At 43.8% G+C, this 16,830-nt stretch overlaps 1 protein-coding gene across 1 annotated transcript in view; it reads left to right on the forward strand.

Moving 5' to 3' along the window:
- Nucleotides 1-259: 259 nt before the first annotated feature.
- The window catches only part of BEND4 (BEN domain containing 4), a gene marked incomplete at its 5' end in the record, with an annotated part of 29,777 nt that continues 13,206 nt past the window's right edge, over nucleotides 260-16,830 (forward strand). The window contains 2 exons of the mRNA XM_080344130.1: nucleotides 260-614; nucleotides 8,954-9,520. Of these exons, the coding sequence (XP_080200256.1) occupies nucleotides 260-614; nucleotides 8,954-9,520 (922 nt within the window). The remainder of the gene's footprint in view (nucleotides 615-8,953; nucleotides 9,521-16,830) is intronic.

Raw genomic sequence — 16,830 nt, forward strand, 5'->3', positions numbered from 1 at the left:
CTCACCTGCCCCCGCGGGGGAGTGCCGGGGGCGGTGGCAGCGGCCCCGCCAGGGCCCGCCTCCCCGCCCCGCTGCCATTAGCAGAGATTACCCTAAACACTTGCCGGTCGCCGCCCGTCTCCCTCCAGGCATTGGCGCGGCCGCCTGTCAATCAGGCCGGCGCCCCGCCGCGCCGGGGCTCCGCCGTGCCACAGAGACGAGCCGCGGCGGCGGCAGACACAGCCCCGGAGCGGGGCCGCGCCGGGGGAGGCGGCGGAGGATGGAGGAGGAGATGCAGCCGGCGGAGGAGGGGCCCAGCACCCCCAAAATCTACAAGCAGCGAGGCCCCTACAGCGTCCTGAAGACCTTCCCCGGGAAGCGGGCGGCGCTGGCCAAGCGCTACGAGAGACCCACCATGGTGGAGGTGCCCCGCGGGCGCGGAGCGGGGCAGCCCTTCCCGCACGCCGCCGAGCCGCTGCCCTACGCGCCGCACGGCCCCTTCCCCAACGGGCCCGCCCGCCCCGCCGCCGCCCCCAGCGCTGCCCAGGGCCGCCCGCCGCCGGCCCCGAGCTCCTCCGGCCGCTACGGCCCCTGCCCGGCGGCAGCGGGGGGCGGCGGCGCGGAGCTGAGCGCAGGTACCCGCAACTCCTCCGCCGCGCAACTTCGCGGGGCACTTTGCAGCAGGCGGGAGCGGAATGGGGGCTGCGGGCTACCCCCACACACACACACTCTTCTCCTGGGGGGGCTGGCGGCGCGCTCGCCCCCCGCAGGGTTTACCCCATCGGGGCTGGCGGTGCCGGGCGCTCCAAGGCTGGGTGCGAGGGGAACGCGGCGAGCGGCTGGGTCCGTCCGTCGGTGGGCCACCGTTAAAGTTCCCGGGGACGGGTGGGGCCGCTGTCCGGCCGGCATCGCCCCCGGGGCGGCGGGGGGGAATCGCTGCTGCCCCCGCTGCCGTCGGGGCGGTGCCGGCAGCTACTCGGGACTTGGCGGGGCAATTGGCCGCCGGCCGGTTCGCACCTGCGGGAGCGGCGCCGCCGTCTGCGGGGCGGGGGGGCCCGGGCCGGCCGCTCCGCCGCGATAGCGGCTGGGGAGGGCGGCAGACTGGGGCTGGCTGCCGGGGGGAGCTGCTGGTAATGGAGAGGCTGCTGTGGTGGTGATTTTAACAGAAAGAAAACAGATCCGCTGCTTGCCTGCACCGTTTTCCTAAGATGCAGCGAGGAACAGGAGATCAGATGTTTTTATTTATTTTTTTTCTTTAAAGGTGTAAGATACCGAGATACCGAAAGCATATCTTTCTTCTAGTGATGGCTTGGAGTTAAAAACCACGTAGATCTTGATATGCAACCTAAATTTGGCATCAGGAAATGGGAAATTGCATCTTTAAGCAGAGTACAATCAAAAATGAATTACAATAAATCCTATATAATTGCATAGGTCATTCTCTTTAATGAGATTTTATTAACCTGACTGTCAAGCTTTTGAGTCAGGCAGATATTTTATCTTCTTCAACTGATAAAAGTGTCAGCTATAAACCACCATATAAATATTCATAAATCTACACATCTGTGGCAGCCTATCAGCATCATTCTTTTGGACATTAAAAGCATTCTAATTACTTTCTGTCTAGCAGAGCTGAAATGCTGCCTGTTATAGTATGTGCTTGGCAGGCATGATTGCTTTTGTTTGCCATCACAAATAGCAGCATCCTATTTTATATACTGATGGTCCAGAATATATTCAGGGTTTGACTGAACAGGATGAATATTATGAAGCACCATCTGGTTTTGATAACATCGGGTATATTAACTCATCTGTTAATTTTTGACACATCATTGATTTATTTATTTAGAAAAATTGGATCCTGTTTTGGTATGTTGCTGTTTGCCTTTGTAACAAATGTGATGACATTTCCTTACTAAACAGGGAGATATGCTAGTTAATAGGATATATGGCTATGTTTTAATGCCTGTTTTTGCTCAGAAGCAGCTGTATACTGGATGAATTTATTATGTCTTGTTACAGATAATTCAAGTACTTTACCAAAAAAGTTTAGAATAGATTAGGCTGAAAATTCACAGCTCTGACGCATAGTCCCCTGATCCATGGAAGAAGGTCATCTTTTCTTTTTTCTTGAAACTACTTCTTATTTTAAATGCCCAAGTCGTGGTAGTTCTGTATTTTTTGTGGCCCAAAATCAAAATGCTGCTTATGAGTGTGACACCTATGTTTCTTTACAGAAGCAGATTATGCCGTGGAAAACATTCAGCTGTCTCCTAGATGATACATGGGGCCATATTCACAGTGAAGCTCTCTGGGCTTTCATGAGCAGAAGTTTGGACTTTCTCCTGCCTCTGTAGATTGTGCTAGCCAAGAGCTAAAGCAGGCTTCAGAGTTTGTCATTGATTCAGTCCTGTGCTAAAAAAAACAACCAAACAACCATAGTTAAGGGACTGCTCTTTGTGCACTGAAGTTCTGTGAAGTCCCTGTCCCATCACCTGCACATCCAGGCTTTACTTTTACTTGAGGTTCCTATATAGGTCCCAACATACCTTCTCTCAGCTAAGGCTTTTAAGTCAGAAGCAAAACAGAACAGGAAAAAACAAAACAAAAACTTACTATGGTGTGCTGAAATGGAATTTTGAATAGAGTCGAAGTTTAGACCTTTTGGGTGTTGTAGTTCCTGAGGTGCAGGTGCTTTGCTGAGCTATGGACCTATCATTACAGCTTTGAGATTAAGAAATAACAGGTGCCTTGTGTTGGAGGAGCTGTAGCACAGTTAAGCTGAGCAGGGAGCTGTCGAGGGGTAGCAAGTTGGGGCCTTGAGGCTGTAGAATCATTGAATGTCCTGAGTTGGAAGGGACCCATGGGAATCATCGAGTCCACCTCCTGTCCCTGCGTATGACAACCTCACAGTTCACACCATGTGTCTGAGGGTGTTGTCCAGTCTCTTCTTGAACACTGTCAGGCTTGGGGCGGTGACACCTCCCTGGGGAGCCTGTTCAGTGCTCCACCACCCTCTGGGGGAAGAACCTTTTCCTCATGTCCAACCTAAACCTCCTCTGGTACATCCTCCTGACATTCCCTTAGGTTCTGTCACTGGTTGCTAAGGAGAAGAGTTTGGCACCTGCCCTTCCTCCTCCCTTTGTGAGGAAGCTGTAGACAGCAATGTCTTAGTCTCCTCTTCTCCAGGCTGAACAAACCAAGTGACACTCTTCATAGGTCTTCATCTCCAAACACTTCACCAACTTTGTAGCTCTGTGTATGTATGGGAAGTACTTCCATCACGTCATCCAGAGCCCTGAAATCCTCTTAGCAAATGTATGAGCCAGTTTAATTGCTCAGGCTGCTGCTGGGGAAGCAGAGCTGGGGTTTTGCCCCTGGGGATGGGGTGCTTTGCATGTGCTCCATGTCACTCTGTGCTTTGCCCAGTGCCTGCAGGGTCTCTGCCTAGCCATCTCCTGGGTTCCCCGCAGCAGCAAGGGGCACAGGTTTGGCCCTTTCCAGAACACCTTGTTGTCAGAGGTTCACCTCCCGAGTGGTGGCTGTTGTAGTGGGGGAAGGATCCTTCCCTTAGCAGGTATCCAGCTGCAAGTCTGCTGGGTTGTTCTCCACAGAGCAGACAGTCACCATCCATGACTAGTGTGATTTTCCCACTTAGCTTGGCCATAGCACTTGGCAGCTATTTACTTGAGTGAAGAGGTGTAGGGCTGTAGGTCAGTTCTATAGGGATACCTGTTTCATAAGCTCAGTTTCAGAGATTCTTCCCTGTTGCTGATACCTCTTCACTTGTGTGGGCAACAATGAGCAAGCTGGCAAGTAAAGCACCATTCCTGGGATGTCTTAATTCTGCGTTAGCAACTTAAACACTTAATGCAGTTGATTCTTAATCCTTAGGCATGACATTTCCGGCTGCTTCGGATTCAGAATACCAACTTTGTTTCTGAGAGTTGGCACCTCAAACACAGCTACAAGTAAGGATGCTTCCATATTTTGAAGCTTTTCCTGATAGTTAGAACTCTTTCCAAGAATGAACGGTTTCTTCCTCAATTCCTCTTGAAGACACAGCCCTGATTTCCATCTCCAGAAGAATTGCAGGATGAGGGGTTAGGTGCAGGAGGAAAAGCAGGTATTCACCCTACATCATGGTGAGGAAAGCTCTCACTTGAGATCCCATCTTGTATGGAAAGATCCTGCATGAGAAATGTCATCTTATGATGGGAAATGTGGAGCTGCACAGCAACATGAGCTTTCTCTTCCAGTGAACAGTGGTTATGCTGACTGCTGCTGTGGAGTAAGCCACACAAATGGATGCATTCAAAGCACCAACAGATACCCATTTTATCCTGTAAAATATTAGTTCTTTGTTAGTCTATTCAGATTTTCCTGGATGAAAATAATGTTTGTCTTTGTGAATATTTACATGCTACATTTACATGTGTCATAGTCTACCAAAGAAACTCAATTTCCTTAGGAAATCATGATGCAGACCTTACAGTGTGCCTTAAATTTTAAGATGGAAAGCAGAGAAAGAACAGAGCTGTCTTAGAGGTGTTATCCCAGTGCCAAAAACCTCGTTTAACACAACCAGTTAATCGACCTTTATCATGTCCAGACAGAAAAAAAAGGTTTTTATGCAAACAGAGAAGGTGAAGATCATAATTTTGGTCTTAGACAAGAAGCTAGGAACCCTTATCTGGAAGTAGATCTATTGAATCAGTCCTGAAATGGCCAAACACTTGTAGTCTTCATCCGCTGGACTGCCTTGGTGATCTTCATGCAAAATGCCCCAGAAATCATCACTTAGTCAGCATGGGGGGGGTGCCAAATGCTCTTGAGCTTTGTGACTCAGGCATAGATGTTTGCAGCAGTGTTCATACCTAAAAGCATAATGAGAAAGTCTGTATGCATGGATGAAGCCATTTGAGGGGTGCAGAGCTGCTGCCCCAGGATCTAAAGTAATAATAATATTATTACAATCCAACAAATAAGGAAATACAAATCATCAGGTGAAAAGACAGAAAACACTGCAAGGTGAAGAGTGAGATGATTGAAATTGCTAAGGAACCTGGACTTTCAAATCTTGCTGAAAATTAAATAGCAATGAATACGTTCCCCACAGGCGAGAATGTACGGTATTCAGACCCACTCAGTAGTTATAAAGATGGCTTTTTAAACTTTATGCGCAAGATTACAAAGGAAACTATTGAAGAGCCATGACCTGGATCCAGAGCCATTGAGACCCAACACAATGCCTTATTAATAAAACTGTCTGGTCTTAAGTATTGAAAATATCATCAGGTGTAGGAAAAGCTGATGTTATACCTGCCAGTCTTTCCAAATATCTTTTCTGATGCATTGGTGTAAGTTGTCAAATTGAGTTTCAGAAGTTTGCTCTTTCTAAAACCCTGGTTTTAGTCTGGCAGTTGGATAGCGAAGAAGCCCCTTAGTTCGGCATCAATGAGGAAGAGATGTAAAGATGAATGCTATATCCAGGAACTGGTACCTGATTTGCCATATGATAGTGTCTTCTGGTTGCTTGCACTCTCAAATAATCTAGTTAGGAATACTTAACACTTTTAGCAATTTAATCCTGATCTATTAGCACTTTGTGGGTTTGATCTGGCAAGTCTACCTTCAGGCAAAAGTCTAGTTAAAGTCCTTAAAAGTTCTGTAAGACTAAAGAGTGCAAGGTCTGAGTCATTAGAATTACATGGTTGGTGAGCATCATAATAAGGAAAAGGAATATCACAATAAGACTTTAATAAAGTGTTTACACTGTTTTAGCCTGGTGGAGTCTTCAATAGAATCTTCCTTTCCTAGAAAATATACACATTACAGTAAATCAATTAAGAATCATAGATCAGTGATTATTCAATAATATTCACATAAAACCAACTTTTGTCATTTCTTAGGGACTAGATGTTGCACAGTGCCTGCATTTCTAATGACAGTCAGCCCATAAAAGCTGAAATCCCAATTTCTATGATAAATGCTAAATGGCCAGCATTTGTTTTTTCTCCTATACAGGAAATAACCATAACTATCATTCTCATTTAGGATTGTTCACACTGTGGGTACGTGTACTGTTGTTGGTGTAGAAGTCACATTGAAGTAGTACCTCCTTCAGCACAGAGCTGGATGTTTCCAGAATGTGTGCTGAGAGCATCCCTCACTATTGCTGCCCAGTGGCACCCACAAAAAAAGCATTTGCAAATCTTTCTGCTAGCATTTCAAAATAGCCCTGCCTTGTCATGACTTTCATTTTTGTATCTTTGAGTATGGGTTAAAGTTAAGAAAAAGAACAGTAATTGCTGTTATTGTGTCTTTGTAGTTGATCTGATACTGAAGATTAAATCAATACTGTCATTTCTGTATAAAATTTCAGCTATTATCACAGTGGATGTGCCTAATGCATTCAGTTTTACAACAAAACTAATCATTAATTTTATCTTTTCTGATGTTAGTGTGTATTACAGCATTCTTCAGAACTGATATTTGAAATGTCAGGTTACTTTTCACTATATTTTAGGAGAAACCATAATATTAGTCTAACATATCTTACACTAATCTAATCCCTTTCCAGTTTCATTCATATTTTCTCTCCTTGCAACAAGGATATGCAAAGAATGAGTAACTGTTTTGTCAACAGGGACCATAATGATTAAAATACAAACAGTAAATATGACTTCAAATCTGGAATCGGATTATAGGATTAAAATGAATGAAAATCTGCTCCGTAGTAGGATTGCAAAGTTCCAATCAATATCATCCTGTAATAATTTTAAAGGGAAAATGTGGGAAGTAAAGAAATCGGGCAAAGAAAGCACAGCTTGATGTTGTTAGTGATGCTTGAATTTCTTCATTTTCTTTTGGTTTATCAGTAAGTTCAATCTAGGAAGCTACAATGTCACTGGGGTTCCATGCTTTTGATTTACATTGCACATATTGTGCTGGGTTATTTTGTACTTGCATTGTAAAGGTTAAAGGCAGCTGGCCTTAGGTGAGTGCAGTAAGAGGGAAGGAAGGACAGCAGGTACGGAGGCTACAGAGCACCTGGCACCAGCATCCACTCGCAGAGAGCATTGCTTAGTATTTTGCATCAAAGATGCGTCAGGGTAATCTTTCCTGGTTCATCTGAGCCCATCTGTAAGGGTGTGGTACGACTCATTAGCACAGGAGGCTGATTGCAAGGATGCTTTAAGGGGTCTTAGGGCCACCCCAATCCTTCAGGTGCCAGCGGGCTCTCTCTGCTTGGCCCCGGGCAGCCTCATTGCCCAGTGCTGAGCCTGTGCTTGTTCTAGCAGCCTCAAGTCCCTCTTCATACAGGTGAGTTCTCAGGAGGTCACATCCATGGGTTAGTGCCAGGGAGGTCTCCTCGGGCTGCATTCGAGATGGAAAGCATTTGTATGCTGCTTCAGCCCTGCCCTCTTTACAGAGATCTGGAGAGTGGTGAAAATGCCAATTAGTGTTGTTTCGAATATTCTTCAGGCCAGCTGTACTAACCTCAGTGTGAAGTAGATTTTCCACCAGAAGGTATGTCTTTTGGATCGTGGAGAAGTACTGTGGGAAGTGCCACCTTTTAAAGGCCTGAATTCTGAATGTTTCTGTTCTTTATGTATTATCAGTGTGATGAGGCTGTGCTTTCATCTCTAGTGATGAAGTTAACATAAATGAAAGTCTGGGGTGCTTAGTCTCATGCATCTGTAGCAGGTTGGCTTTTCGAAAGTCAATGCGTTTGTCACTTTCTAAAAGTCAAGCCTGCCTGAGAAGAGCTCTCCAAATTTGGCAGCACTTAAATCTACCTTCTTTTTTTTTTTTTTCACGTTTTCTCCTGCAAAATGCTAGCTGCATGATTTTAGGCACCTAGAGGAACTCAGCCAAGAATAAGCTAGGAAATTTGTGAAAGGCATTATTTTTGGGGTTGAACCTAGGAAGTCATACCATCAATTAGAGCCAAATGTCTTGGTCATTTTCCATCTGGGTCTGAGAATTGTTAGAACAGATTGACTCTACATACACAGACACTCAGAAATGAACCGTCCTACTATAGAGGTTTAGGCTGTAGCCGCTATTGCTCCCTGATATGTGACACCTCATGTCACTAGAGGCAAGGCTGACTCGGTGCAGGGTGGCATCCTTAGCCTGTTTCCAGAGCTGAGCTGCTGCTGCCAGAAAGTGCTGCGCAGCCCCAAGCAGAGTTTCCTGATTATGTCCAGAGCAGCTTGAAGAAGCCTGCACTGCTCTCCACTGTGTGATATTGGCCTACACACAAACTCTCAGGAGGTCAGCAGGACCAAATTCCCCCTCTGACCCCAGGAGCTTCAAATTGTACATTTTATACCTTTCCTTGGTGTAAGAAGAGGGTTTTGGGCTTATCACTCTTGAGTTGTTCTTGCACAATCCTGGAACCAAGAGGAACAGAAGCAAAGTCCATAAAACTGAGGGTGGGTCACAGGAAGTGTCCCACATCCAATGTCATGCAAGAGCAGTAAAGATGAAAAGGAGAAAAAACAACACTTGGAAGTCTTGTTGGAGAGGAGCAGGGCATGGGAAGAAGTTGTAGTGCAAAGTCCTGCAAAAATGTACAGGTAAAGCCCACCAGCAGCTTGAAACAGGCTTCCAGAGAAATAACAACTTAAACTTTTACTTGTAGCAAATCGGATGGAATTTGTATTTTCTTCCTCATTTTCCTGTCTTAATCCCTCTGAAAGAAGATGGCAGTAAGCAGTGACTATCATCACAATGCATTTCTGATTAACAGCAAGGGCACAAGGGCACTCTCAAAATAGAAGCAAAGTCGGGATTGTTTTAAATCACAGTGTTGCAGAAGTATTAAAGCAGAAGCCATATTTTTAATGTGTTCAGAAATAAAATGCATGCTACTGTAAAGGGTTGTGTACATTCATCTAGCTGCTACTGCCTGGTATAACCTTTTGCATCAGGTTTCTGTGATTCATCTTTTCTTTTGTTTCAGAGAGTCGAATGATTCTGGATGCCTTTGCCCAACAATGCAGCCGGGTTCTAAGTCTCTTAAATTGTGGTGGAAAACTACTGGACAACAATCACTCTCAGTCCATGATTTCGTGTATAAAGCAGGAAAACCCAAATTATAGTGAAAGACAAGAGCAATGTCAGCTTGGGAAAATGGTCCATAGTCAGACGTCAGACATTTTAGACATAGAGATGCAGTATATGCAAAAGAAACAACAAACCTCAGCCTTTCTGAGAGTTTTTACCGATTCCCTTCAGAACTATTTGCTTTCTGGGAACTTCCCTTCTCAGAACACCTCGTCAGTAAATGATTTTAGCCATTTGGCAGATGTGGATCCACTTTCAACCTCTCCAGTACACACTTTAGGTGGATGGACATCTCCAGCAACATCTGAATCACATGGTCACCCATCATCTTCTACACTTCCAGAGGAGGAAGAGGAGGAAGAGGAAGAAGGTTACTGCCCTCGGTGTCAAGAGCTAGAGCAGGAGGTAATTTCATTGCAACAAGAAAATGAAGAACTTCGTAGAAAATTGGAGAGCATTCCAGGTAAATAATCCTCTGCCATATAATATTGTCACTCACTGATAGAAACAGTTTAGAAAGGAGTCTGTTTTAAGCTCGAGTTGTCTTTTAAGGTCGCAGTCCTAATAATCAAACACTGGAATTTGTCTCCATCCAAAATTCGTTTAGCTGTGCCCACTGGAAAATCTGCTTATACTCATCCATAAAAATTGTGAGTCCTATACTAGTGAGCTGTGTTCAGGATGAAATGTACTTGTAATCCCAAATATCAGGTGATTTGTCATGGCAATTTCAAACATATGCTTTTATACTTAATTATCTGTATTATTCTTTAAGTGTTGTTGCAGTTTATAAAGCTAGTTCATTTTTTTGGGCTCCTTTTTTTGGTTACTTCAAGAAACTATTCAAAGTTACATCCATATTTCTATCCAAAATAGATCTGGCTTCTGCCTCAAACAGTATCTATCTCTTAAATTGTTTGTAGTTGAGTGAGAAGCATAAATACATCTCCTCCCATTCATCTTCAAATAATACCTGAAAAAAGGTTTCGCAACAAGTTCTCCAGTTCAGCAATACCTGGTTGCCACTGGGGGAGAGAAAGCAGACAGAAAACCATCTAATTGAAACACCCTCTGGGAAAATCTTCTCTTGCCCCTTTAAACTTAGGACTTCTCACTGTTAAGTTCCTCTGACATACTTGAAGACTGATATTGGATGAGAATGAAGTATCTTGGACCCCTATCCTCTAAACTTTAAACAGGCAAAAATGGACCCCAAATAATACAACTAAAAGCAAACTGAAGTTTAGAAAGGAAAATAAGTAGACAGCAACTTCTGAAATCTCTGTAAGTGCTACAGAGCTGCACTTTTGCTAGCTAAGTTTGAGATGCCTTGGGTAGATCCATGCAAAGTTCACTGAACTAATCCCTGAATAGTGAGAAAGCCATTTTGCATGGGCTGCAAGAGAGAAAGTACTCCAAAGCTGCTAACTATGCAGAAGGGAAGGTTGCAGCGACCAACCACTGTCCAAAGATGGATGCACAGTTGCAAAGTCCGAGAAAAAAGGAAGCAGTAGTTTTCATTATTCTTTTCCCCAGCTATCAGTGATGTATTATGAATTATTTGTATTACATTGTGGTTTTCTATTGTGCATTGGTCCCTTGGCAGTAGCAGCAAATCCCATAACCAACATTGTGCAGTGCAGAGAAAACCCAAAGTTTTACAATACTTTCCCCACCCCTCTCAAAATCTAGAGTCTCCATAACTCTCACACTCTCACTGGATTCAGTAGTGGTTTGTACATCACACAGAAACACTGTGTGACCAAGGGAATTGTGTGGACTTTGACTCCTGTTGGGTCCTAGCTTCAGTAGAATAACACCAAAAATTATCATTAGGGTCTATAATCTCACCTACAGCTTTCATTCAATGACCTGTATTGAACTCAGTGATGTTTTCAGTTTTGGCTAAAGCGTAATTTATATTTGGGTCAAGTAATATCTCGAAAGGCCTCCAGTCCTGGGTTGGAGACTCTGGTAAGCAGTGGCTCTACCTCTTACTCTGACAGTTGGCTCCAGTGGAATTACACTGGTGAAAATGTGTGCTGAATTCCCTGCCTGGCTATCTGAAATCAGCTTCTAGTCATTGACTTGTGCTTTGCTCCACTAAATGAAGTGCTATATAGGACTGCGTGCTTTTTTTTCCAGATTAAGGTACTTACAGATTGAAAGCTGACTTTCCATCTAAGCAGAGTTGTTTAAAATTCCTCAAATGAGTTGAAACCCTTTTGTAGTTCTTTCCCCTACTCATTTCTTTGAAACTTGGGCACTGGAAATACATGCCTAAGTGAAGGTGAGTAATTTCTTTGTTCCCACCTGCAGTCACCCTAGTCATTTGGCCATTGGTTGTGCAGCTGCGCTGCTCATTCTGTGTGCATTTATTTCTACACGTATGTACTTTGTATTCAGCTGTATTCGTTTACTAAGTGATACAGATTGCTTTGGCTGCCCTTTTTTCCCCACTGTTGCTGGTTCACCAATTTTCTGTATAATCCAGAATTTTTTTGGTTGTTTTTAAATTAGCTTTGTGATCCTGGTTAGAAATGTTGAATGGTATTGAGGCTGCTGTCAGTCCCTGATGAGCCTTGATAGAAACACCTCTGTTCATGATGATTCCCCCAGTGGCAAATACTTAAGGTGTCTGTAGCAGGTTCTTAATCCGTGTGTGCTCTAGTCTACTGATGTTATGTGTTGCCGCTTCTGCAATCAGATAACTCATGGTAGTAAGCTAAATGTCCTTCAGGAGTCTAGTTATAGTACATCTCTTCAACCCAACTTTTTCAAGCAAACCTATAATCTCATCAAAGAACGACAATCAGGTTAGTCTTGACAAGATCCACTTTCCATAAGACCGTTTTGACTGGCATTAATTATATTCATGTTCTTTAGCTCTTAGTCAGTTGAATCCTGTTGCAATTGCCTGTATTTTACTAGGATTAACGTGAGGCTAAGCAGCCAGTATTTGCCTGGGTCATCACAGTTACCCTTCATCACATTCTAAAAGAGAGAGAAATATACATAAACACAGTCCTTTTTCACCTCTTGGGAGTAATCAAACACCTTGTTAGTGGTATATCAAAGGAAGCAGACAAACATAAAATAAATGTTCAAGGATGTATGACCTCATCAGCCAACATAAAGTCATCAGCAGCTGCATCTGCTGCCATCTGGGTGACATATACAAATAGGTCTGAAGTGACCTATGTGTTTGGGGAAGTGTTGAGAGCCACAGAAGGTGCCCTCAGATTTTGCTACATGTTAGGACAGAGGTCTGAGCTCCCCAAACAGTCCCACAGCCACCATTGAGAAAGGCTGATCAAACATCTAAACGAAGTCTCTGCCTCCAGTGCTGATTTTGCTCCAATGAGCTTCTGCTACCAAAGAAGCTGGCAGAAATTTTTGTGGGACTTGAAACACCCAACTCTGTATGTAACCAGGCACAATGCTCATTCTGTGAGCAGGCTTTTTTTGCCACTCAGGAAGGAGCCAGAAGGCTCTCTGCAGAGGGTTTCAGTGGTGTTTGCCACCATCCATCACATCAGAGGCATCTCAGAGCACAAACTTTCTTCCTTGCTCATCCACGTGTCTCGCGCTGGGCACCTGGCAGGCCAGGCAAGGCAGTTAGCAGCTGTGATGATGGCAGCCAGATGAGCATGGAGGCTGCCGTGCTGTCCCGTCAGGCTACTGAAAGAGCACGTATTTTTGATGTAGGTGATTTCCCTCTCATCCCTGGGGGAGCCAGGCCAGAGCTGCTCGCTGAGGCTGGTCAGGGAGCCCGCGGGGTGCGGGGAGACGTGCACCGTGCCCTCCCCATGGGCTCTGGGGCTCCCGCCAGCAACTCTGTCAGCAGCAGATAAAAGCACCAACCCTTCCTTCTGCTCTGTAACTGTCTATGAATCACTTTATCCTTTTCCTGAAATACTTTGCTTTTTTTTTTTTTTTTTTACTTTCCATATGCAAAAGCCCCTTTTAAAATCCATGAGAGTTTGAGGTCTAAAAATAGTTACCACTGTACATCTCTGCCTCAAGCTCTGCAAAGCACCATTTGTATGGCTCACAAAGAGACAACTGGGAAGAAGCGTGTTTTCTCAGCAGATGTAAAGGCAACAACTTTTTATTTCTTCCTCTTTTTTTTTTTTTTTTTTAATGAATATTACACAAAACATCCTCCTGTAGCTTTTGAACAGAGAAAATAAGTTTTTTTCTGTTTTCAAGACTCTGCCCTGTTGCTGTAAAAACCTTTTAGTCCTGTAGGTTCTTTTTGCCCTTAGCCTAGCATGACTCTTTGGCAGACACCACTGGAGAACAGCAATTACATGGGTGAAATATTGTATATGCTTTGGTTGTTAGGGTGTTTTTATCTCAAAAAATACCCATTTGACTTGACTGAAACAATACTTAAATTTGTGTGAAATCTTAATTGTTTCAGCTATGAAATAAATGAAGTAAAATTCATGTTTCAGTGGTTTGGTTTTAGAGCAATATGACATCTTGCAATTTGTGCAGTTTTCCCCAAATTTTTTTTTAAGGCAAAGACATTAACTTGAAGATTTTCAGTTCAACTGAAAAAAAAAAAAAAAAGAGAAACATTTTTGTTCAGTGTGGTTTTTTTGTCTTGTTTAAAAACACTGGAAGATTCAGTAATTTCTGGAAGAAGTTTGGCAAAATTGTCATTGTCTTTTCAGGGTTTTGAGACTGTCAAGAACAGAGCAAAGTAATCTATCTATATGAGCAGAAAAATGTTTCCTAATCTCTTTCCTCTGTATGAAAATTACTAGGGCTCTGATACATTCCCAATAGTAAAATTAAAGACTTATTTGTGAAACTGCATGTAAGACCTGGGTGTAGACCGTCTAATATCTAAGGATATTAAGCAGTTCTTCTTTGCTATTGTCAGTATGATCTTCTCACAGCTTTCAGCCTAGAACGGAGAAAATATTTCCAGATGGTTAAAGCAAAGGCCAGGAGTCTTGAGTGAGGGTTTGCCTCCAGGTGCTCCCAGCTTTGCTATATGGTTTGGGTCCAACCAGCTGGAAAGTAGTGAAAAGGTACAAGTAAGTAAAGTAAAGCAGTGTGTGATACAGTAATTATTCTTACCTCACAAGCTTGGCAGCAAAAAATACTCCCCTGAAAGATGGAAGAATGAGGGTGAAAAAAACCCTCAAATGTAGAGAGGTGATAACCTACAGAGAAGATGTTCATGGTGGCTGGAAGCAGCCAAAGCAAAGTGGGATCTGCAGATAGAGTTAACATCAATGTAATTGAAAAAGTCAGACAAGTTTTCTAGAAGGTTTTGTGTGCCAAAGGCTTGACTCTTTTTCCTGACTATATCGGATAATCTAATAAAAGATATTACTTTTCCCTACAAATCCTGTCTCCTTTATACTTTCAGAGCATCGCATTTCCAAAGAGCCTACCACAGCCACAGCGTAGATAAAGCAGCCATCAAGGGTTGTGACAAACACTTTTTCATGTGCTTTCTTTTTTGTCCTTTTTCTTGATGTTCACGTTTAACCACTTCTTTGGTTTCCTTTGATGTTCTGGATGTTTTGGTCTGATCTCTGGCCTTGTTCTGCTGTTCAGCTTCAAAGTGTTGAAGTTACTTCGGGAAGAGGGAGCCTCGAGTGCAGTCGCCCAGTGTTTGGCACGAGAACCCCTTTGAATTTGTGGCACACCTTTGCTGGCAGCTTGGGGGTGCCCGCTTAGTTTGCTAAAACAGTCTGAGTACAAAAACTTACTGGAACACATAGCTGCAGCAGACTGGGGCTTAATTAGCTGTTTTTTCCATGCTTCTGCTTAAAAACCCGTGAGAATTCGGGGAGGCAGGTTTCTTTGCCTGCCTTGGGGAGAAAGCTGGTGGGAGCTTTGTGGAGGGCAGGTCGTTCAGCCTAGCAAAGCTGCACTTCCTAATTTCAACTTTGTGTTTTGCAGGTCAGTATTTAGCATTTTAGTGACACAAACTGCTATCCCTGCTCACTGGGGGCTCCCCTGTTGCTTTATCAGCAGTATGAATGTGTGAAGAGGTTTAAAGGGAATGTCCCTGTCCTGAAAACATCATGGCTGAAAGGGAGAACAAGAAGAGTTACTTTCTATTCCGCAGAAGAAAAGTTAGGGAGTGCAGACAAAAATAAAAGCCACAGGAGCATGTGGTAGCATCACTTAAATGAGAGGTGCACAGTTGCCTTGTTTTATCTCCTGTTGTTCAGGCAGAGGCGTACATCCCAAGGCCGTATGGAAGTGGCACATTCTTTCTTTATTTCTGGAAGAAATATTCTTGCAAAATAAACCAGAAAGAAATACAGTCGTTTTTCAGATGCAGATTAACAGAAGTAAAATGGTTTTCCACTCCACTTGGAAAACACAACTGAGAGGGATTTTAAAGGTAATGGGATATTTGCTATAATTTTTTCTCTCTTCCCTGCTTTTGGCAGGTGCACGAGGTCAGTTTAGGCAATCCTTAACACCCTTCTGCACGTAATGCCAATTCTTCTGCTTTCTGCTGGCTGCTCTCATTAAGAACGCATGCTGGTTTTATTTTACCATCTAATTATGAACATCCAAATTTGCAGAGTCTCGGGCACCAAGATCAGTTCCTCATTACTAACACTATCTCTCCTCACCCCTCGCTCTTCTTCCAGCTCACCGCACCCCAACAACTTGTCTTCACAGGCTGTCCATGCAGATTTTGCTGGCTTTCAGCTGACTATTGAAATAAATGAGCATATGAGCTAAAGTGATCCAAGTCGTGTTATACTGCACACTTGTCCAAATCTCAGGCAGAGAAGGCATCTCTGTTAATGTTACAAGAAATTCACACTGCCATCTAGTTCGTCAGCAGTTTCCCTATCATTTGTTACATCTTTTTGACAGTCGAGCATCAATTTAGAAATGCCCTGCAATGAACTCAGAGTGAAGAATTGCTCAAGGTCAAGCAAAGGAGGATGCATTGCAAAGCTGAGCCAGTCTTAACTAACAGCTGCCAGTTTGAGTGAGGTGGGTGCAGATGTACACCCTTGCCAATCCTTCTCCTCGCTGGCGAGTCAGAAGTAAATAGTCTTGAGTGCTAAGGGATTCATCTTCTGCTGTGGAAAACACCAGGAGGAATACTAGCCAGTGTCAGCTACAGAGCACAAAATCTCATTAATTAACAGAATAACCAGATTTCTTATTGTCTGCATATGGGGGCTAAGGCCACCATGGGTAGAGACACGGCTGAGCCAGGGGTGAGGTATCGCTTCTGGCGAGGGCTGTCTGATGCCCTGGGAGAAGCTGGAGATATGCCTTATTTACATTGGCGATATGCCTTACTTACAGCAAGCCCAGGCATCTCTTTATAACACTGTACTCTGGCAACAGAAACAGCTCCAGAGTCTGTTACACTGGAGATCGCATTTTAGGGAGAATGAATGAGCCTTCATTTTGACAGATACCAATACGAGTGGCTCAGTAACATACGTAATGAGTAAAACCCCAACCTAAACCAATAATAGAGATGGGTTTGGCACTTTGTAAACCGTTGGAAACAATTATCAGAGCCAAAGGTTAAAAAAAAAAGAGCGGCTGGTAATTGGGAAGTGTTTAAAGCATGTTGTTGAAGGCCCTGAAAGAGTATCTGGGAGAAAAATTTTCACAATGGTTATAGAAACAACCAGTTTAGAGGCAAAGCAAAGGAACGGTGAGGATCGTAACAAGTGGAGTAAAGTGGAAGTTGATGGTGATGAGTAAAAGCAAAGGTTAGGATCTGTGGAAAATTCCACTCTGTAGAGAAGATATGGT

The sequence above is a fragment of the Nesoenas mayeri genome (assembly GCF_963082525.1).
Source record: "Nesoenas mayeri genome assembly, chromosome: 4".
Classification (NCBI taxonomy): domain Eukaryota; kingdom Metazoa; phylum Chordata; class Aves; order Columbiformes; family Columbidae; genus Nesoenas; species Nesoenas mayeri.